A 22832-nucleotide genomic window follows, 5' to 3' on the forward strand; every position below is an offset into this window, starting at 1 on the left:
AGCATGCACCACCGTGGTCGCGACGCCACCCACGCCGCCTCACTGAGATCGCCATCACAAGGCCAAGAGGACGGAGAGAGAAGCAACAGGCATCAGGAGCAGCTTCGGCTTTACAACCTTCGAGGGAGTATCTAATTTCCTCACGGGTGAAATACGTATTTCCAAGATAGTCGAGCATTCTTCGCAAAAAAAGAAGATAGTCGAGCATCTTTTCGACGAACATTGTCGGTCCCAAGACTATTCACGCGAACTAAACAAAAATTAGCACTAGCGATTTTTTTACCACTTGTTTTTTCTGTTATGCAAGTTCTGACCGGCATTTCAGATGGATCTTTGTTTGTAAAATGCATTTGTTTTTTAAGCGTACACACTTCTTTTTAAGATGTATTTCAGCATTGCATGTTTTTCTATATCAAATTAAACAAAAAAATGCACATTCAATTTATAAATGTTTATGTCCAGTTGAGAATAGATGTATCGAAGAAAGGAGCGGACGAACTGCGAAAATGATCGACGATTGGTTCTAAAGATCGATGATGTTTACCTGCATAAGCATCAATTAATTAAAGACTTTGCTGAGCGTTAAATTCAAAGCATCATTGCCGTGCTGACGCCAGAGACAAACTGATAAGCTGATAAGCATTGATTGCAATTTTTCGTTGATAGCTTCTTAAGCTGACCACTTGATTGATAAGCTGATAAGCAGGGAGGCAAATTTGACGGCCGTCCCTCCCACGCCGAATGTATTCCCCCAAATATTTATGTCCAAATTAAGAGAGATCGCGAGGGCACCTTATAGTAGACAAATTCAAATTGGCAAGTGTGTCTGTACTATTTATTTACAATGTATATATGGCAGTTCAGAGACAAATGCAATTGGTTATCAATTTTGATCAACGTTTGGTTCAACTATGTTTCAGTTACCTTACTTTTTTGGCGGAAAAACATCTTTTTTTATAAAGGGCTGGAAAAACATGTTATCTATTCATCATCCATGGTAGTAAAACAAACATCAGAAATAATAAAAAAAATACATCTAGATCTATAGACCACCTAGCAACGGCTACAAGTGTTGAACCGAGCCGAAGTAGTATAATTGATACCATTGAAAAATGTTTTCTAGTATGAATCCATTTTCTTTTTGCAAGGATAGTATGAATCCATTGGCATTTGTTTTCTGGAAAAGGAGATTAAGACCCGTGGCCTCTACATCAATCGACGGCCATTTTTATTTATTATTCAACAACGGTCTAACAAAAACATACATCAAGCCACCCAAAGTCACCAGTCACACCTACAAAACTCGATAATGTGGAGTGCTCTCACTCCCCATATGTAAAACCGGTGTCGTCGCCGATCCATCCACATAACGTATTGGAACCCATATCCAGTGCAGCAGACCTAAAGCGTACAGCACATGCAGACGTTTTAGACGCCGCCATTATCATCGGACCGACGACCCATCTTCAGGAGAGAGATCCGCAGCATCCTTGTTAGTCCATCCAGATCCTAGTTTGCTCCTAGGAGATAGATCCGCATCACCTTTGTAATTCTCAGTTGGTTACAACTTGAAGTCATATTTAGACGGGTAATAGACTATCACTCTAACTGCGTGTTCTGAAATTGCCTAGCTTCTCTAAGACTTCCTAGATTCAGCTTCTCGCATGACTTCTCGCTTCAGGTGCCGACTTGGAAAGCGTTCGGCAATGTAGCTTCTGCTTTCTATCATTTGGCACAGGGCTGCCAGCCCATTTGGCGGGATTGGTAGGCCAGGTTGGGGTCCAATACCAATTGCCAACGCACGCGATAGAGAGTTCGGAAAAGAAACTCAAACCAGTACGCTGAAATTCACTTGGCGGTGGCAACCCAGCGTAATTCCCCTCAACTCCAACTTCTTCTTTTCATGGATCTGGAAAAGAGCTGCTTCCTCAACTTCTCCTTTTTTTACACTAAGACAGGTCACCAGCTTCTTGATTCCAGCTTCCTGGAGCCAGAGCGTTCGCCTCAGCTTCATGCGTGGTGTTGACGAAGCTGGGAGCAGAAGCATTAACAGACCCTAAGGCAAACTCTAACCGATTCCCTAAAAATAGAGAAGAATCCGCCCAGGAGAAGTTATGGGCCATAAGAGGGAAGCCCACCAGCCCACAAGGGGCTGGTGCGCCCCCCCCCCCTTGGGCAGGAGGCCGAATAGGACAAGGAGAAGGGGGCCGGCCCCACCTTCCCTTCTCCCCCTCTCTCTCCTTCCCTCTCCGAAAGGGAGGTGGAGTCCTACTAGGACTAGGGAGTCCTAGTAGGACTCCCACACCTTGGCGCGCCCCCTAGGGCCGGCTGCCTCTCCCTCTCCCTCCTTTATATACGAAGGCAGGGGCACCCCAAAGGTACAACAGACATTGTCTTAGCTGTGTGCGATGCCCCCCTCCATGATATACCCTCGGTCATATCTTTGCGGTGCTTAGGCGAAGCCCTGCGCGGATCACATCACCATCACCGTCACCACGCCATCTTGCTGACGGAACTCATTACTTCCCCGACACCTTGCTGAATCAAGAGTTTGCGGGACGTCACCGAGCTGAACGTGTGCTGAACGCGGAGGTGTCGTACGTTCGGTACTAGGACGGTTGGATCGTGAAGAAGTTCGACAACATCAACCGCGTTGTTATAACACTTCCGCTTACGCTCTATGAGGGTACGTAGACACACTCTCCCCTCTCGATGCTATGCATCTCCTAGATGGATCTTGCATGATCGTAGGAATTTTTTTGAAATTACTACGTTCCCCAACAGTGGCATCTGAGTCAGGTCTATGCGTAGATCATATGCACGAGTAGAACACAAAGTGTTTGTGGGCGGTGATGATCATACTGCTTACCACCAACGTCTTATTTTGATTCGGCGGCATTGTGGGATGAAGCGGCCCGGACCGACTTTACACGTATGCTTATGTGAGACTGGTTCCACCGACACATGCTTTTGCATAAGGTGGCTGGCGGGTGTCTGTTTCTCCTACTTTAGTTGGATCAAATTTGACTATGGCCGGTCCTTGAGAAGGTTAAAACAGCAAACTTGATAATTCAAAGTTGTGGTTGTTTTTCCGTAGATAAGAACGGTTCTTCCTAGAAACCCGTAGAAGCCACGTAAAACTTGTAACCACAAAGTAGAAGACGTCTAACTTGTTTTTACAGGGTATGTCGTGATGTAATTTGGTCAAGACATGATGAGATATAAGTTGTTGTATGAGATGATCATGTTTTGTATTATATAATGACAACCGGCAGGAGCCTGATGGTTGTCTCTTTATTGTATGAGATGCAAGAACGATGTAATTGCGTTACTTTATCGCTAAACGTTAGCAATAGTTGGAGAAGCAATAGTTGGCGAGACGACTATGCAACGACACGTTGATGGAGATCATGACGATGCTTTGAAGATGGAGATCAAAAGCAGAAGATGATGGCCATATCATTGTCACATATTTTGATTGCATGTGATGCTAATCCTTTATGCATCTTATTTTGCTTAGTACGACGGTAGCATTATAAGATGATCCCTTCACTAAATTTCAAGGTACAAGTGTTCTCTTCGAGTATGCACCATTGCTACAGTTCGTCGTGTTGAGACACCACTTGATGATCGGGTGTGATAGACTCTACGTTCACATACAACGGGTGTAAGTTAGTTTTACACACGCAGAATACCTGGGTTAAACTTGACGAGCCTAGCATGTACAGACATGGCCTCGGAACACTGGAGACCGAAAGGTCGAACATGAGTCATATAGTAGATATGATCAACATGATGATGTTCACCATTGATGACTATCCCGTCTCACATGATGATCGGTTTCGGGTTAGTTGATTTGGATCATGTATCACTTAAGATAATCTGAGGGATGATTACTTAAGTGGGAGTTCTTTAGTAATTTGATTAATTGAACTTAATTTATCATGAACTTATTCCTGATAGTTTTTGCAAATTATGTTGTAGATCAATAGCTCATGTTGTAGCTCCCCTGTTTTTGATATGTTCCCAGAGAAAGCTTAATTGAAAGATGTTGGTAGCAATGATGCAGACTGGGTCCGTGATCTGAGGTTTATCCTTATTGCTGCACAGAAGAATTATGTCCTTAATGCACCGCTAGGTGACAGACCTATTGCAGGAACTGATGCAAACGTTATGAACGTTGGCAAGCTCGATCTGATGACTACATGATAGTTTATTGAACCATGTCTTACGGCTTAGAGTCGGGGCTCCAAAGACGTTTTGAACGCCATGGAACATATAAGATGTTAAAAGAGCTGAAATTGGTATTTCAGGCTCACGCCCGTGTTGAGAGTTATGAGAACTCTGACAAGTACTTTGCCTACAAGATGGTGGAGAATAGCTTAACCAGTAAGCTCGTGCTCAGAATGTTTGAGTGTTACAATCGCTTGAATCAAGTGGGAGTTAATCTTCCAGATAAGAAAGTGATTGACAAGATTTCTCCAGTCACTATCACCAAGCTACTAGAACTTCGTGATGAACTATAATATGCAAGGGATGGAGAAGATAATTCCCGAGCTCTTCACAATGCTGAAATCGGCGAAGGTAGAAATCAAGAAGGAGCATCAAGTGTTGATGGTTAAAAAGACCACTAGTTTCAAGAAAAAGGGCAAGGGAAAGAACGGGAACTTCAAGAAGAACGACAAGCAAGTTGCCGCTCCCGCGAAGAAACCCAAAGTTAGACCCAAGTCTGAAACTGAGTGCTTCTACTGCAAAGGGACTGGTCACTGGAAGTGGAACTACCCCTAATATTTGGCGGATAAGAAGGATGGCAAAGTGAACAAAAATATATTTGATATACATGTTATTGATGTGTACCTCACTAGTGCTCGTAGCAGCGTCTAGGTATTTGATACCGATTGAGTTGCTAATATTAGTAACTTGAATCAGGAGCTGCGGAGTAACGAGACTAGCTAAGGACGAGGTGACGATGTGTGTTGGAAATGTATCCAAGAGTGATATGATCACCATCGTCACGCTCGTAATACCTTTGGGATTAGTATTAAACCTAAATAATGGTTATTTGGTGCTTGTGTTGAGCATAAAAATTATATCTGGATATTGTTTATTGCGAGACGATTATTCATTTAAGTCAGAGAATAATGGTTATTCTGTTCATATGAATAATATCTCTTGTGATCATGCACCCTACTGAATGGTTTATTCTTATTGAATCTCGATCATAGTAATACACATATTCATAATATTGATGCCAAAAGATGCAAAGTTGATAATGGTAGTGCAACATACTTGTGGCACAGCCGTTTAGGTCATATTGGTGTAAAGCGCATGAAGAAACTCCATGCGGATGGACTTTTGGAATCACTTGATTATGAATCATTTGATGCTTGCAAACCATGCCTCTTGGGCAAGATGACTAAAACTCCGTTCTCTGGAGCAATAGAGCGAGCTAATGACTTATTGAAAATAATACATACTGATGTATGCGATCCGATGAGTGTTGAAGCACGCGGCGGGTATCGTTATTTTCTAAACCTTCACAGATGATTTGAGTAGGTATGGGTATATCTACTTGATGAAACACAAGTCTGAAACATTTGAAAAGTTCAAAGAATTTCAGAGTGAAGTAGAGAATCATCGTAACAAGAAAATAAAGTTTCTATGATATGATCGCGGAGACAAATATTTTGAGTTACGAGTTTGGCCTTCATTTAAGAAAATGTGGAATGGTTTTACAACTCACGCCACCTGGAACACCACAGCGTAATGGTGTGTCCGAACGTCATAACCGTACTTTATTAGATATGGTGCGTTCTATGATGTCTCTTACCAATCTGCCACTATCATTTTGGGATTATGAATTAGAGACATCTACATTCACGTTAAATAGGGCACCGTCTAAAATCCGTTGAGACGGCACTGTATGAACTATGGTTTAGCAAGAAACCAAAGTTGTCATTTCTTAAAGTTTTGGGATGCGACGCTTATGTGAAAAAGTTTCAGCCTGGTAAGCCCAAACCCAAAGCGGAGCAGTGCATCTTCATAGGATACCCTAAAGAAACAATGGGGTACACCTTCTACCACAAATCCTAGGGCAAGATATTTGTTGCCAAGACTGGGTCCTTTCTAGAGAAGGAGTTTCTCTGGAAAGAAGTGAGTGGGAGGAAAATAGAACTTGATGAGGCAACTGTACCTCCTCTCGAATTGGAAAGTAGTTCATCGGAGAAAACTGTACCCGTGATGCCTACACCAATAAGAGAAGAAGATAATGATATTGATCATGAACCTTCAGATCAAGTTACTACTGAACTTCCTAGGTCGACCAGAGTACGTGTCGCACCAGAGTGGTTCAATCCAGTTCTGGAAGTGATGTTGTTAGACAACAGCGAACCTATGAACTATGAAGAAGCTATGACGAGCCCAGATTCCGACAAATGGCATGAGACCATGAAATCTGAGATAGGATCCCTATATGAGAACAAAGTGTACGACTTTGGTGGACTTGCCCGATGATCGGCATGCCATTGAGAATAAATGGATATTTAAGAGGAAGACAGACGCTGATGATAATATCACTGTCTACAAAGCTCGACTTGTCGCAAAGGGTTTTTGACAAGTTCAAGGAGTTGACTACGATGAGACTTTCTTACCCGTAGCGATGCTTAAATCTGTCCGAATCATGTTAGCAATTGCCGCATATTATGATTATGAAATTTGGCATATGGATGTCAAAACTGCATTCCTTAATGGATATCTTAAAGAAGAGTTGTATATGTTGCAACCAGAAGGTTTTGTCGATCCTAAAGGTGCTAACAAAGTGTGCAAGCTCCAGAGATCCATCTATGGACTGGTGCAAGCATCTCGGAGTTGGAATATACGATTTGATGAAGTGATCAAAGCATATGGATTTGTACAGACTTATGGTGAAGCTTGTATTACAAGAAAGTGAGTGGGAGCTCTGTAGCATTTCTGATATTATATGTGGACGACATATTGTTGATTGGAAATGATATAGAATTTCTGGATGACATAAAGGGATACTTGAATAAGAGTTTTTCAATGAAAGACCTCGGTGAAGCTACTTGTATATTGAGCATCAAGATCTATAGAGATAGATCGAGACACTTGATAAGACTTTCAATGAGTACATACCTTGGCAAGATTTTGAAGGAGTTCAAAATGGATCAGTCAAAGAAGGAGTTCTTGCCTGTATTGTAAGGTATAAAATTGAGTAAGACTCAAAGCCCGACCATAGCAGAAGATAGAAAGAGAATGAAGGTCATTCCCTATGCCTCAGTCATAGGTTCTATAATGTATGCCATGCTGTGTACCACACCTAATGTGTGCCTTGCCACCTGTCTGGCAAAGGGGGTACAAGAGTGATTCAGGAGTAGATCACTAGACAGCTGTCAAAATTATCCTTAGTAACTAAAGGACTAAAGAAATGTTTCTCGATTATGGAGGTGATAAAGAGTTTGTCGTAAAGGGTTACGTCGATGCAAGCTTTGACACCGATCTGGATAACTTGGAGTAGCAAACCAGATATGTATAATTGGAGCGGTCATTTGGAATAGCTCTAGATAAAGCGTGATAATAACATCTATAGTATAACATAAGGATTTGCAAAGTACTCACGGTTCTGAATGTTGCAGACCCGTTGACTAAGAATATCTCTCACAATCAAAACATGATCACACCTTAGAACTCTTGGAGTGTTAATCACATGATGATGTGAACTAGATTATTGACTCTTGTAAACTCTTTGGGTGTTGGTCACATGGCGATGTGAACTATGGGTGTTAATCACATGGCGATGTGAACTAGATTACTGACTCTAGTGCAAGTGGGAGACTAATGGAAATATGCCCTAGAGGAAAAAATAAAGTTGTTATTATTTTATATTTCCTTATTCATGATAAAGATTTATTGTTCAAGCTATAATTGTATTGACCGGAAACTCAAATACACGTGTGAATAATAAACAGACATTGTGTCCCTAGTGAGCCTCTACTAGACTAGCTCGTTGATCAAAAGATGGTTATGGTTTCCTAGCCATGGACATGAGTTGTCATTTGATAATGGGATCACATCATTAGGAGAATGATGTGATGGACAAGACCCATCCGTTAGTTTAGCATATTGATCGTGTCAGTTTTATTGTTGTTGCTTTCTTCATGTCAAATACTTATTCCTTCGACTATGAGATTATGCAACTCCCGAATAACGGAGGAATACCTTGTGTTCTATCAAACGTCACAACATAACTGGTTGATCATAAAGATGCTCTACAGGTATTTCCGAAGGTGTTTGTTGAGTTGGCATAGATCGAGATTATGATTTGTCACTCCGAATGTCGGAGAGGTATCTCTGGGCCCTCTCGGTAATACACATCATAATAAGCCTTGCAAGCAAATGACTAAGTAGTTAGTCACGAGATGGTGTGTTACGGAATGAGTAAAGAGACTTGCCAGTAACGAGATTGAACTAGGTATGGGGAATACCGACGATCGAATCTCAGGCAAGTAACATACTGACAGACAAAGGGAATTGTGTATGTTGTCATAACGGTTCGATCGAAGAGATCTTCGTGGAATATGTAGGAATCAATATGGGCATCCAGGATCCGCTATTGATTATTGACCGGAGAGTTGTCTCGGTCATGTCTACATCAATCCCGAACCCGTAGGGTCCGCACGCTTAACGTTCGATGACGATATAGTGTTATATGAGTTATGTGAATGGTGACCGAATATTGTTCGAAGTCCCGGATGATATCACGGACATGACGAGGAGTCTCGAAATGGTCGAGAGGTAAAGATTGATATATTGGATGATGATATTCGGACACCGGAAGAGTTACAGATCGTTCCGGGTATTTTTCGGAGTACCGGGAGGTTACCGGAACCGCCCTGGAGAAGTTATGGGCCTTATGGTCCATAAGAGGGAAGCACACCAGCCCACAAGGGGCTGGTGCACCCCCCCCCCCCCTCCTTGGGCAGGAGGCCGAATAGGATAAGTGTTGGGGAACGTAGTAATTTCAAAAAAATTCCTACGCACATGCAAGATCATGGTGATGCATAGCAACGAGAGGGAGAGTGTTGTCCACGTACCCTCGTAGACCGATAGCGGAAGCGCTATCACAACGCGGTTGATGTAGTCGTACGTCTTCACGATCCGACCGATCAAGTACCGAACGTACGGCACCTCCGAGTTCTACACACGTTCAGCTCGATGACGTCCCTCGAACTCCGATCCAGCCGAGTGTTGAGGGAGAGTTTCGTCAGCACGACGGCGTGGTGACGATGATGATGTTCCACCGACGCAGGGCTTCGCCTAAGCTCCGCAACGGTATTATCGAGGTGTAACATGTTGGAGGGGGGCACCGCACATGGCTAAGAGATCTCAAGGATCAATTGTTGTGTCTTTGGGGTGCCCCCCTGCCCCCGTATATAAAGGAGCAAGGGAGGAGGAGGCCGGCCCTAGGAGGGGGCGCACCAAGTGTGGAGTCCTACTAGGACTCCCTAGTCCTAGTAGGATTCCACCTCCCATATGGAATAGGAAAAGAGGAAGGGAAAAAGAGAAGGAAGGAAGGGGGCGCCCCCCTTCCCTAGTCCAATTCGGACCAGACCAAGGGGCGGGGTGCGGCCACCCTTGAGGCCCTTTTTCTTCTTTCCCGTATGGCCCAATACGTATTCCCGTAACTCTCCGGTACTCCGAAAAATACCCGAATCACTCGGAACCTTTCCGAAGTCCGAATATAGTCGTCCAATATATCGATCTTTACGTCTCGACCATTTCGAGACTCCTCGTCATGTCCCCGATCTCATCCGGGACTCCGAACTCCTTCGGTACATCAAAACTCAATAAAACTGTCATCGTAACGTTAAGCGTGCGGACCCTACGGGTTCGAGAACTATGTAGACATGACCGAGACACGTCTCCGGTCAATAACCAATAGAGGGACCTGGATGCCCATATTGGCTCCCACATATTCTACGAAGATCTTTATCGGTCAGACCGCATAACAACATACGTTGTTCCCTTTGTCACCGGTATGTTACTTGCCCGAGATTTGATCGTCGGTATCTCGATACCTAGTTCAATCTCGTTACCGGCAAGTCTCTTTACTCATTCCGTAACACATCATCCCGCAACTAACTCATTAGTCACAATGCTCGCAAGGCTTATAGTGATGTGCATTACCGAGTGGGCCCAGAGATACCTCTCCGACAATCGGAGTGACAAATCCTAATCTCGAAATACGCCAACCCAACAAGTACCTTTGGAGACACCTGTAGAGCACCTTTATAATCACCCAGTTACGTTGTGACGTTTGGTAGCACACAAAGTGTTCCTCCGGTAAACGGGAGTTGCATAATCTCATAGTCATAGGAACATGTATAAGTCATGAAGAAAGCAATAGCAACATACTAAATGATCGGGTGCTAAGCTAACGGAATGGGTCAAGTCAATCACGTCATTCTCCTAATGAGGTGATCTCGTTAATCAAATGACAACTCATGTCTATGGCTAGGAAACATAACCATCTTTGATTAACGAGCTAGTCAAGTAGAGGCATACTAGTGACACTCTGTTTGTCTATGTATTCACACATGTATTATGTTCCCGGTTAATACAATTCTAGCATGAATAATAAACATTTATCACGATATAAGGAAATATATAATACTTTATTATTGCCTCTAGGGCATATTTCCTTCAGTCTCCCACTTGCACTAGAGTTAATAATCTAGTTCACATCGCCATGTGATTTAACATCAATAATTCATATCACCATGTGATTAACACCCATAGTTCACATCTCTATGTGACCATCACCCAAAGGGTTTTACTAGAGTCAGTAATCTAGTTCACATCGCTATGTGATTAACACCCAAAGAGTACTAATGTGTGATCATGTTTTGCTTGTGAGATAATTTTAGTCAACGGGTCTGTCACATTCAGATCCGTAAGTATTTTGCAAATTTCCATGTCTACAATGCTCTGCATGGAGCTACTCTAGCTAATTGCTCCCACTTTCAATATGTATCTAGACCGAGACTTAGAGTCATCTAGATTAGTGTCAAAACTTGCATCGACGTAACCTTCTACGACGAGCCTTTTGTCACTTCCATAATCGAGAAACATATCCTTATTCCAGTAAGGATAATTTTGACCGCTGTCCAGTGATCTACTCCTAGATCACTATTGTACTCCCTTGCCAAAATCAGTGTAGGGTATACAATAGATCTGGTACACAGCATGGCATACTTTATAGAACCTATGGCCAAGGCATAGGGAATGACTTTCATTCTCTTTCTATCTTTTGCCGTGGTCGGGCTTTGAGTCTTTACTCAATTTCACACCTTGTAACACAGGCAAGAACTCTTTTCTTTGACTGTTCTATTTTGAACTACTTCAAAATCTTGTTAAGGTATGTACTCATTGAAAAACTTATCAAGCGTCTTCATCTATCTCTATAGATCTTGATGCTCAATATGTAAGCAGCTTCACCGAGGTCTATCTTTGAAAAACTTCTTTCAAACACTCCTTTATGCTTTGCAGAATAATTCTACATTATTTCCGATCAACAATATGTCATTCACATATACTTATCAGAAATGTTGTAGTGCTCCCACTCACTTTCTTGTAAATACAGGCTTCACCGCAAGTCTGTATAACACTATATTCTTTGATCAACTTATCAAAGTGTATATTCCAACTCCGAGATGCTTGCACCAGTCCATAGATGGATCGCTGGAGCTTGCATATTTTGTTAGCACCTTTAGGATTGACAAAACCTTCTGATTGCATCATATACAACTCTTCTTTAATAAATCCATTAAGGAATGCAGTTTTGTTTATCCATTTGCCATATTTCATAAAATGCGGCAATTGCTAGCATGATTCAGATAGACTTAAGCATAGATACGAGTGAGAAACTCTCATCGTAGTCAACATCTTGAACTTGTCGAAAACCTTTTTGCGACAATTCTAGCTTTGTAGATAGTGATACTACTATCAGCGTCTGTCTTCCTCTTGACGATCCATTTATTCTCAATTGCTTGCCGATCATCGGGCAAGTCAACCAAAGTCCACACTTTGTTCTCATACATGGATCTCATCTCAGATTTCATGGCCTCAAGCCATTTTGCGGAATCTGGGCTCACCATCGCTTCTTCATAGTTCGTAGGTTTGTCATGGTCTAGTAACATAACCTCCAGAACAGGATTACCGTACCACTCTGGTGCGGATCTTACTCTGGTTGACCTACAAGGTTTAGTAACAACTTGATCTGAAGTTTCATGATCATCATCATTAACTTCCTCACTAATTGGTATAGGCGTCACAGGAACCGTTTCTTGTGATGAACTACTTTCCAATAAGGGAGCAGGTACAGTTACCTTATCAAGTTCTACTTTCCTCCCACTCTCTTCTTTCGAGAGAAACTCCTTCTCTAGAAAGGATCCATTCCTAGCAACGAATGTCTTGCCTTCGGATCTGTGATAGAAGGTGTACCCAACTGTCTCCTTTGGGTATCCTATGAAGACACATTTCTCCGATTTGGGTTTGAGCTTATCAGGATGAAACTTTTTCACATGAGCATCGCAACCCCAAACTTTAAGAAACGACAAATTTGGTTTCTTGCCAAACCACAGTTCATAAGGCATCGTCTCAACGGATTTTGATGGTGCCCTATTTAACGTGAATGTAGTTGTTTCTAATGCATATCCCCAAAACGATAGTGGTAAATTGGTAAGAGACATCATAGATTGCACTATATCCAATAAAGTACGGTTATGACGTTCGGACACACCATTATGCTGTGGTGTTCCAGGTGGCGTGAGTAGTGAAACTATTTCACATTGTTTTAACTGAAGGCCAAACTCGTAACTAAAATACTCTTCTCCACGATCTGATCGTAGAAACTTTATTTTCTTGTTACGATGATTTTCAACTTCACTCTGAAATTCTTTGAACTTTTCAAATGTTTCAGACTTATGTTTCATTAAGTAGATATACCCATATCTGCTTAAATCATCTGTGAAGGTGAGAAAATAACGATATCCGCCACGAGCCTCAACATTCATCGGACCACATACATCTGTATGTATGATTTCCAACAAATCTGTTGCTCTCTCCATAGTTCTGGAGAACGGCGTTTTAGTCATCTTGCCCATGAGGCACGGTTCGCAAGCATCAAGTGATTCATAATCAAGTGATTCCAAAATTCCATCAGTATGGAGTTTCTTCATGCGCTTTACACCAATATGACCCAAACGGCAGTGCCACAAATAAGTTGCACTATCATTATTAACTTTGCATCTTTTGGCTTCAATATTATGATTATGTGTATCACTACGATCGAGATCCAACAAACCATTTTCGTTGGTGTGTATGACCATAAAAGGTTTTTATTCATGTAAACTGAACAACAATTGTTCTCTAACTTAAATGAATAACCGTATTGCAATAAACATGATCAAATCATATTCATGCTCAACGCAAACACCAAATAACACTTATTTAGTTTCAACACTAATCCCGAAAGTATAGGGAGTGTGCGATGATGATCATATCAATCTTGGAACTACTTCCAACACACATCGTCACCTCATCTTTTACTAGTCTCTGTTTATTCTGCTACTCCCGTTTTCGAGTTACTACTCTTTAGCAACTGAACCAGTATCAAATACGGAGGGGTTGCTATAAACACTAGTAAGTACACATCAATAACATGTATATCCAATATACCTTTGTTCACTTTGCCATCTTTCTTATCCACCAAATACTTGGGGTAGTTCCGCTTCCAGTGACCAGTCCCTTTGCAGTAGAAGCACTTAGTCTCAGGCTTAGGTACAGACTTGGGCTTCTTCACTTGAGTAGCAACTTGCTTGCCGATCTTTTGAAGTTCCCCTTCTTCCCTTTGCCCTTTTCTTGAAACTAGTGGTCTTGTCAACCATCAACACTTGAAGTGGTCTCGTCAGCCATCAATACTTGATGTTTTTCTTGATTTCTACCTTCGTCTATTTCAGCATCACGAAGAGCTCGGGAATTACTTTCGTCATCCCTTGCATACTATAGTTCATCACGAAGTTCTACTAACTTGGTGATGGTGACTAGAGAATTCTGTCAATCACTATTTTATCTGGAAGATTAACTCCCACTTGATTCAAGCGATTGTAGTACCCAGACAATCTGAGCACATGCTCACTAGTTGAGCGATTCTCCTCCATCTTTTAGCTATAGAACTTGTTGGAGACTTCATATCTCTCAACTCGGGTATTTGCTTGAAATATTAACTTCAACTCCTGGAACATCTTATATGGTCCATGACGTTCAAAACGTCTTTGAAGTCCCGATTCTAAGCCGTTAAGCATGGTGCACTAAACTATCAAGTAGTCATCATATTGAGCTAGCCAAACGTTCATAACGCCTGCATCTGCTCCTGCAATAGGTCTGTCACCTAGCGGTGCATCAAGGACATAATTTTTCTGTGCAGCAATGAGGATAATCCTCAGATCATGGATCCAATCCGCATCTTTGCTACTAACATCTTTCAACATAATTTTTCTCTAGGAACAAAAAATAAACACAGGGAAGCAACAACGCGAGCTATTGATCTACAACATAATTTGCAAAATACTATCAGGACTAAGTTCATGATAAATTTAATCATATTACTTAAGAACTCCCACTTAGATAGACATCTCTCTAATCATCTAAGTGATTACGTGATCCAAAGAAACTAAACCATGTCCGATTAACACGTGAGATGGAGTAGTTTCAATGGTGAACATCACTATGTTGATCATATCTACTATATGATTCACGCTCGACCTTTCGGTCTCTGTGTTCCGAGGCCATATCTGTATATGCTAGGCTCGTCAAGTTTAACCTGCGTATTCCGCGTGTGCAACTGTTTTGCACCCGTTGTATTTGAACGTAGAGCCTATCACACCCGATTAACACGTGGTGTCTCAGCACGAAGAACTTTTGCAACGGTGCATACTCAGGGAGAACACTTTTATCTTGAAATTTTAGTGAGAGATCATCTTATAATGCTACCGTCAATCAAAGCAAGATAAGATGCATAAAGGATTAACATCACATGCAATCAATATAAGTGATATGATATGGCCATCATCATCTTGTGCTTGTGATCTCCATCTCCGAAGCACCGTGCTCGTGATCTCCATCTCCGAAGCACCGTCATGATCACCATCGTCACCGGCGCGACACCTTGATCTCCATCGTAGCATCGTTGTCGTCTCGCCAACTTATTGCTTTTACGACTATCGCTACCGTTTAGTGATAAAGTAAAACTATTACATGGCGATTGCATCTCATACAATAAAGCGACAACCATATGGCTCCTGCCAGTTGCCGATAAATCGGTTACAAAACATGATCATCTCATACAACACATTATATCACATCATGTCTTGACCATATCACATCACAACATGCCCTGCAAAAACAAGTTAGACGTCCTCTACTTTGTTGTTGCAAGTTTTACGTGGCTGCTACGGGCTTAGCAAGAACCGTTCTTACCTACGCATCAAAACCACAACGATAGTTTGTCAAGTTGGTGCTGTTTTAACCGTCGCAAGGACCGGGCGTAGCCACACTCGGTTCAACTAAAGTGAGAGAGACAGACACCCGCCAGTCACCTTTAAGCAACAAGTGCTCCAAACGGTGAAACCAGTCTCGCGTAAGCGTACGCGTAATGTCGGTCCGGGCCGCTTCATCTCACAATACCGTTGAACCAAAGTATGACATGCTGGTAAGCAGTATGACTTATATCGCACACAATTCACTTGTGTTCTACTCGTGCATAGCATCAACGCATAAAACCTGGCTCTGATACCACTGTTGGGGAACGTAGTAATTTCAAAAAAAATTCTACGCACACGCAAGATCATGGTGATGCATAGCAACGAGAGGGGAGAGTGGTGTCCACGTACCCTCGTAGACCGATAGCGGAAGCGTTATCACAACGCGGTTGATGTAGTCGTACGTCTTCACGATCCGACCGATCAAGTACCGAACGTACGGCACCTTCGAGTTCTACACACGTTCAGCTCGATGACGTCCCTCGAACTCCGATCCAGCCGAGTGTTGAGGGAGAGTTTCGTCAGCACGACGGCGTGGTGACGATGATGATGTTCCACCGACGCAGGGCTTCGCCTAAGCTCCGCAACGGTATTGTCGAGGTGTAACATGGTGGAGGGGGGCACCGCACACGGCTAAGAGATCTCAATGATCAATTGTTGTGTCTTTGGGGTGCCCCCCTGCCCCCGTATATAAAGGAGCAAGGGAGGAGGAGGCCGGCCCTAGGAGGGGGCGCACCAAGTGTGGAGTCCTACTAGGACTCCCTAGTCCTAGTAGGATTCCACCTCCCATATGGAATAGGAAAAGAGGAAGGGAAAAAGAGAAGGAAGGAAGGGGGCGCCCCCCTTCCCTAGTCCAATTCGGACCAGACCAAGGGGAGGGGTGCGGCCACCCTTGAGGCCCTTTTTCTTCTTTCCCGTATGGCCCAATAAGGCCCAATACGTATTCCCGTAACTCTCCGGTACTCCGAAAAATACCCGAATCACTCGGAACCTTTCGGAAATCCGAATATAGTCGTCCAATATATCGATCTTTACGTCTCGACCATTTCGAGACTCCTCGTCATGTCCCCGATCTCATCCGGGACTCCGAACTCCTTCGGTACATCAAAACTCAATAAAACTGTCATCGTAACGTTAAGCGTGCGGACCCTACGGGTTCGAGAACTATGTAGACATGACCGAGACACGTCTCCAGTCAATAACCAATAGCGGGACCTGGATGCCCATATTGGCTCCCACATATTCTACGAAGATCTTTATCGGTCAGACCACATAACAACATACGTTGTTCCCTTTGTCACCGGTATGTTACTTGCCCGAGATTTGATCGTCGGTATCTCGATACCTAGTTCAATCTCGTTACCGGCAAGTCTCTTTACTCGTTCCGTAACACATCATCCCGCAACTAACTCATTAGTCACAATGCTTGCAAGGCTTATAGTGATGTGCATTACCGAGTGGGCCCAGAGATACCTCTCCGACAATCGGAGTGACAAATCCTAATCTCGAAATACGCCAACCCAACAAGTACCTTTGGAGACACCTGTAGAGCACCTTTATAATCACCCAGTTACGTTGTGACGTTTGGTAGCACACAAAGTGTTCCTCCGGTAAACGGGAGTTGCATAATCTCATAGTCATAGGAACATGTATAAGTCATGAAGAAAGCAATAGCAACATACTAAACGATCAGGTGCTAAGCTAACGGAATGGGTCAAGTCAATCACGTCATTCTCCTAATGAGGTGATCTTGTTAATCAAATGACAACTCATGTCTATGGCTAGGAAACATAACCATCTTTGATTAACGAGCTAGTCAAGTAGAGGCATACTAGTGACACTCTGTTTGTCTATGTATTCACACATGTATTATGTTTCCGGTTAATACAATTCTAGCATGAATAATAAACATTTATCATGATATAAGGAAATATATAATACTTTATTATTGCCTCTAGGGCATATTTCCTTCCATAAGGAGAAGGGGGTCGGCCCCCCCTTTCCTTCCCCCCCCCCCCTCCTCTCTCTCCTTCCCTCACCGAAAGGGAGGTGGAGTCCTACTAGGACTAGGGAGTCCTAGTAGGACTCCCACACCTTGGCACGCCCCCTAGGGCCAGCTGCCTCTCCCTCTCCCTCCTTTATATATGGAGGCAGGGGGCACCCCAAAGGTACAACAGACATTGTCTTAGCCGTGTGCGGTGCCCTCATCCACGATATACACCCTCGGTCATATCTTCGCGGTGCTTAGGCGAAGCCCTGGGCGGATCACATCACCATCACCGTCACCACACCGTCGTGCTAAAGGAACTCATCACTTCCCCGACACCTTGCTGGATCAAGAGTTCTCGGGATGTTACCGAGCTGAACGTGTGCTGAACGCGAAGGTGTCGTACGTTCGGTACTAGGACGGTTGGATCGTGAAGAAGTTCGACGACATCAACCACGTTGTTATAACGCTTCCGTTTACGGTCTACGAGGGTACGTAGACACACTATCCCCTCTCGTTGCTATGCATCCCCTAGATGGATCTTGCGTGATCGTAGGAAATCTTTTGAAATTACTACGTTCCCCAACATCGCCGTCCAAGGGTGCTCGTTGGGCCAGGCTGGAACACCCCCCCCCCCCCCCCCGATGTGGGGTGGATTACCATCAACACTGATGGTTCGGTTTACCCAGATGCTTTGACAGGCGGAGCTGGCGGTGTTGGTCGATCTCACCTAGCCTTCATCGGTGCGTGGTGCAAGCCATTAGCTTGAGTTTCTGATCCTTTCATCGCCGAGCTACTCACCTTCCGGGAGGGTGTTATCTTTGCTCGGCTACGCGGGATGTCACATGTGATCATGGAGGTCGATAGCGTGGAGTTGGTCACCCAGTGGAACTTGCGCGACAATTCATGTTCTGTTGCAACGCCTATCTTCAGATAACTAGATGAGATAGTTCTTCATTTTGTGTCTTTTTCGGTGCACCATGTCAATAGGAATTTTAATTATCCGGCTCACCTCTGTGCACAACTTGCTTGTGCTTTGGAGGACACCGACTGCTGGCTTGAGAAGAGCCCAGACTTTCTTGTTGATGGCCTACGGGCAGATTGTAACAAAATAATATTACGTTAAATAAAGCCCTAGTTTGATGCAAAAAAGAACGATTCTGTTTTTGCGCGTGAGTTTACTCCTTTTTTATTATTATAAGGCAAGACTCTCCTTTACGTGGTAAAATGGACACAATTGACCTCGAGACAAAAGTATTTCACAAACCGAGCTGTTAGTGAAAATATTTCACAGCGTCCGACAGCTAGACATCACATTACACTGTGCGACGTTACACACCTGGTTTTACAACGTCTGAACGAAATGAGACGTATTGGCTGCGATGGGATTAATTACTCTGGGCTACATTTAATCCTTTGAACCCCACGCTCTGCACTCTCTCCCGTGAGCTCTTCCGCATGCAACCAATCAAGCAACATCCATGCAGTGTATGGGTTTTTTCTCCCGGAGCAAGCACGGGACGAGCTATGATTGCTTTGCATGCAACCAAAATGGAACGGCAGCATGGCTGGAGCAACCCATTGCACGGCCTTAATTAAGCGGACGCTGTGAAGTTCCTCTCTGGTCTTATACCTGGGCCTCATCGAACTGAAGACTCGTTTTCCTTATGCACCGGCTTGGGGTCAAGCGCTTTCTCAAGGAAGGGGGAATGCGGAGGTAGTATATCTCATTGTGCATCGCCTGACAAAGAGGCGCTGCACACTGTGTAATGCTTAGATGTTAGACGCTGCAATATTTAATTTAGCAAGCCTCGGCCAGTATAGAGAGCAAACTGGAGCTGACCAGGCGCATAAATGCGAAGTCATTGTGCAACGCCTTTCGTCTAGGCGCTGCAACAAACAAGATTTGTAGCGCCTGTCAGTCAGACTTTACACAATATAGTGTGGCGTCTAACTGTCGGATGCTACACAAAAAGATCAGTTGGTTGAAATATTTTCATCGACAGTTCAGTTTATGAAATACTTTCGTTTCGAGATCATATTTATCAATTCTGGCCCTTTACGTTGCCTTCCTTTTAATAATGGGGGACTCCGTGCCGACGTTACGACAGTGTGAGCTCACGCAGTGTGACTTCAGCACTCATTCCCGTTTGACGGCCGCACCAACACCCTTGCAAATATTCCCCACGCACACGCGCGTAGAGCAGATGAACCGCCGATCGAGGGCATCTTAAGCAGAAAAATTCAAATCGACAAGTGTGTCCGTACAGTTTATTATATATGGGCCACATGAGATGTACTCCTACTCCCTTAAAAATAAATATTTGATCACTGCTTATCACAGCTATATTTCAATTAGAACCTACTCCCTTCGTTCCAGAATAGATGACTCCACTTTATACTAACTTATAAAGTTGAGTCATCTATTTTGAAATGAAGGGAGTACTTGCAGTTGATATCATTGAGTTATCAACTATCGTCAAGGTATGAACTGTTATTATCAGTGGCGGTGCCAGGATCAAAACCATGTGATGTCAAGCTTCACTAATTAAAAAAATAGATCATAAACAGGAATAAAAACATCGTACCTTTATTACAAACCAACATATCTATGGCAGTAGTACTTTACGACGATGCATACATTGATATGTATGCATAATAGCATCAGTACTAATAGACTGAAATACATCGGTTTCAACATAAGTTATGAGACAATGGTACAAGAAATCATCGCCTATTCTATTGCGCAAATCAGACTTGATATATTTCATTGCGGAAAATGCTCTCTCAACTGTTGCCGTCGCCACCGGCAAGATCAATGCTAGCTTTACCAAAAGGAATACTAGAGGAAAGGTATTGTACTTCTTTGTCTCGACCAGTTTTCTGCAAAGATCACTAACCCCTTTCAAATTGGAGATTCTTGAATCATCACAAACATTTTCAAGGAAGTTATCAAGTTGGACACTAAGATCTTCAATCTTGCTTTCACTCCCAAAATCATCTGGATACAAACAAGCCATTGCTAACACTTTTTCTTTGTCAAAATTAGCAAACAAATCAGAAGGATCCAAAGAAGCCATCCCAAGAAGCAAGGTTGTGCTGCTTTCACTAAAGCGGTCATCAATCTCTACACGTAACATATCAATAATGGTGTACATCACACTTTGGTAGTAATTCTTATTTGATATGCCATCAGTCTGAACCTTACGCTTTGATTTCGATCCTCGGGGAATATGCATAACATCCATATCAGAAAGTTCAATATCTTGTTCAATGCAAAAATCAGTAACCTTTTTAATCATACCTTCCCAACCTTGGTTTCTCATTTCCTGTAGCCTTCTTTTGGTTGTGTGAAGATACGACACGGCATTCACAATGTCCCGATCCTTCCTTTGCAAAGCAACGCTTAGATCATTAGTAATCCCAAGTATAGCCTTCATCAAGTGCATCATGAAAACAAAGTCAAATGTTTGAATAGCGTCCAGAACACCCTTTGCTTTAATCCTATCGAGAGCTTTGCTGGCGTTTTGTGCATTATCATCTACAACTTCAATTACCGAGGGGAACATAACAATCATATTCAAGAGAGAGCTGAAATGAGAACCCCAACGAGTATCCCCAGCTCGTTTAAGTCCAAGTTCTTGATTCAAACCTCTACCAGTTTCCAGTTCTCCATTCTGCAGTGCCGTCTGGACTCTTTTTGCTTGTTTCTCTCTAAGCATATCTTTGTTCTTAAAAGAATTTCCCACTGTGGAGAGAAGAACACTCATCCACTCAAAAATCCATACCACATCTTCATGGTTTTTTGCGACTGCAACTAGTGTGAGCTGAAGCTGATGGGCAAAACAATGGATGCTATGAGCAGACCTAGAATCTTCCATTACTAAAGTTTTCAAACCATTCAAATGCCCTTGCATATTACTAGCTCCATCATAGCCTTGGCCACGAATTCGAGAAGGGCTAAGGTTATGTTTTTTAAGCACTGCATAAATAGCTTGTTGGAGAGCAAGAGAAGTTGTTTGAGTAACATGAGAAAGGCCAATAACACGCTCCACTGAAAACCCCCTTTTGTCAACATATCTTATAGCAAGAGCCATTTGTTCCTTGTGAGATACATCACGAGATTCATCAACCAATATAGCAAAGTATTCATCTCCCAGATCTTCTATGATTGCTTTCACTGTTTCTATCGCACAAGCTTTCACAATATGTTTCTGGATAGTCGAAGAAACCAACTTTAAATTCTGAGGAGCATTCTTCGAAGCAACAGCAGCCACATCAGGACAACGTGCAACATACCACTCATAAAAAGTTAGAAAATTCCCCTTCCTCAAAGAAGACTCGCTTTCATCATGACCTCGAAATGGCAAGCCCAAAACAAGAAGCAACCTTGCAATATCTATTGACGCAATCAGCCAAGTTTGGTACTCTATATTGGATTTCTTTGTTCACTTGTGTAAGACAGCTCCAATGGATTGCTTCTGGTTCATTAGATCATCACATCTCTTCATGTTCTGATTATGAGTACTTGAAGGACCCCCAACATGAATATCCAATCTCTTTACATTATTCCAACTTTTCCACCCCTTTGTTGAAAATACATCTCCACCACCATGGCCTAGACTTTCATTCTGAAACAAATAGCAACAAAGACAAAATGCTGCATTTTCCTTTGTACTGTACTCCAACCAAGACTTGTGATCCTTGAACCACTCTTCATTAAAACGACGTTGAACTCCACTGAAATCTGTTTGAAGGAAAGCATGTCCTGTTGGTTGGAACGGGCCTCTCAGGAGGTATGCTCTTCGCACATCATCACATACTTTGGCACTATACTGGAAAATTGGCATGCGATTTGCAGGATCTGGCGGAAGATTAGATGTATTAACTTCCTCTTTTTCTTTAGCTGGGCGCGGCCTTGCATTGCTATTAATTAACACACGTTCCAAAGCGGCTCGAGAATCAATAGGAGTTTGTTCTTCCTCATTCGCAGGTGATTGCTGTTGTGTGGTATTTGCAACATTTGAGTTGGACTGCCACTTCTTCACAAATTTATCCATTTATCAAACCAATGACCTGACAAAATAAATCTATTGCTAAGAAAAGGGAAATATGCAATTCTTATTCTTAATAAAAATAATCTCCTACATCCTAAATCTTAATATTGCTAGTGAGAGAAAATTTGGAAAATAATGAACTGTATTGTTGTTTTTGCACATAAAACAAAC

General features: G+C 42.8%; 1 protein-coding gene across 1 annotated transcript; it reads right to left on the bottom strand.

The window, feature by feature from the left end:
• Positions 1-1949: 1949 nt before the first annotated feature.
• Positions 1950-22664, bottom strand: LOC141042666 (uncharacterized). Its single transcript, XM_073511531.1, has 3 exons — positions 22133-22664; positions 20467-22003; positions 1950-2031 (listed from the first exon to the last, which is right to left on the bottom strand). Exons 1-3 carry the CDS (start codon positions 22662-22664, stop codon positions 1950-1952), a joined length of 2151 nt encoding a protein of 716 aa, XP_073367632.1.
• Between the last annotated feature and the right edge of the window lie 168 nt (positions 22665-22832).

Source organism: Aegilops tauschii, chromosome 3 (genome assembly GCF_002575655.3).
Source record: "Aegilops tauschii subsp. strangulata cultivar AL8/78 chromosome 3, Aet v6.0, whole genome shotgun sequence".
Lineage (NCBI taxonomy): Eukaryota > Viridiplantae > Streptophyta > Magnoliopsida > Poales > Poaceae > Aegilops > Aegilops tauschii.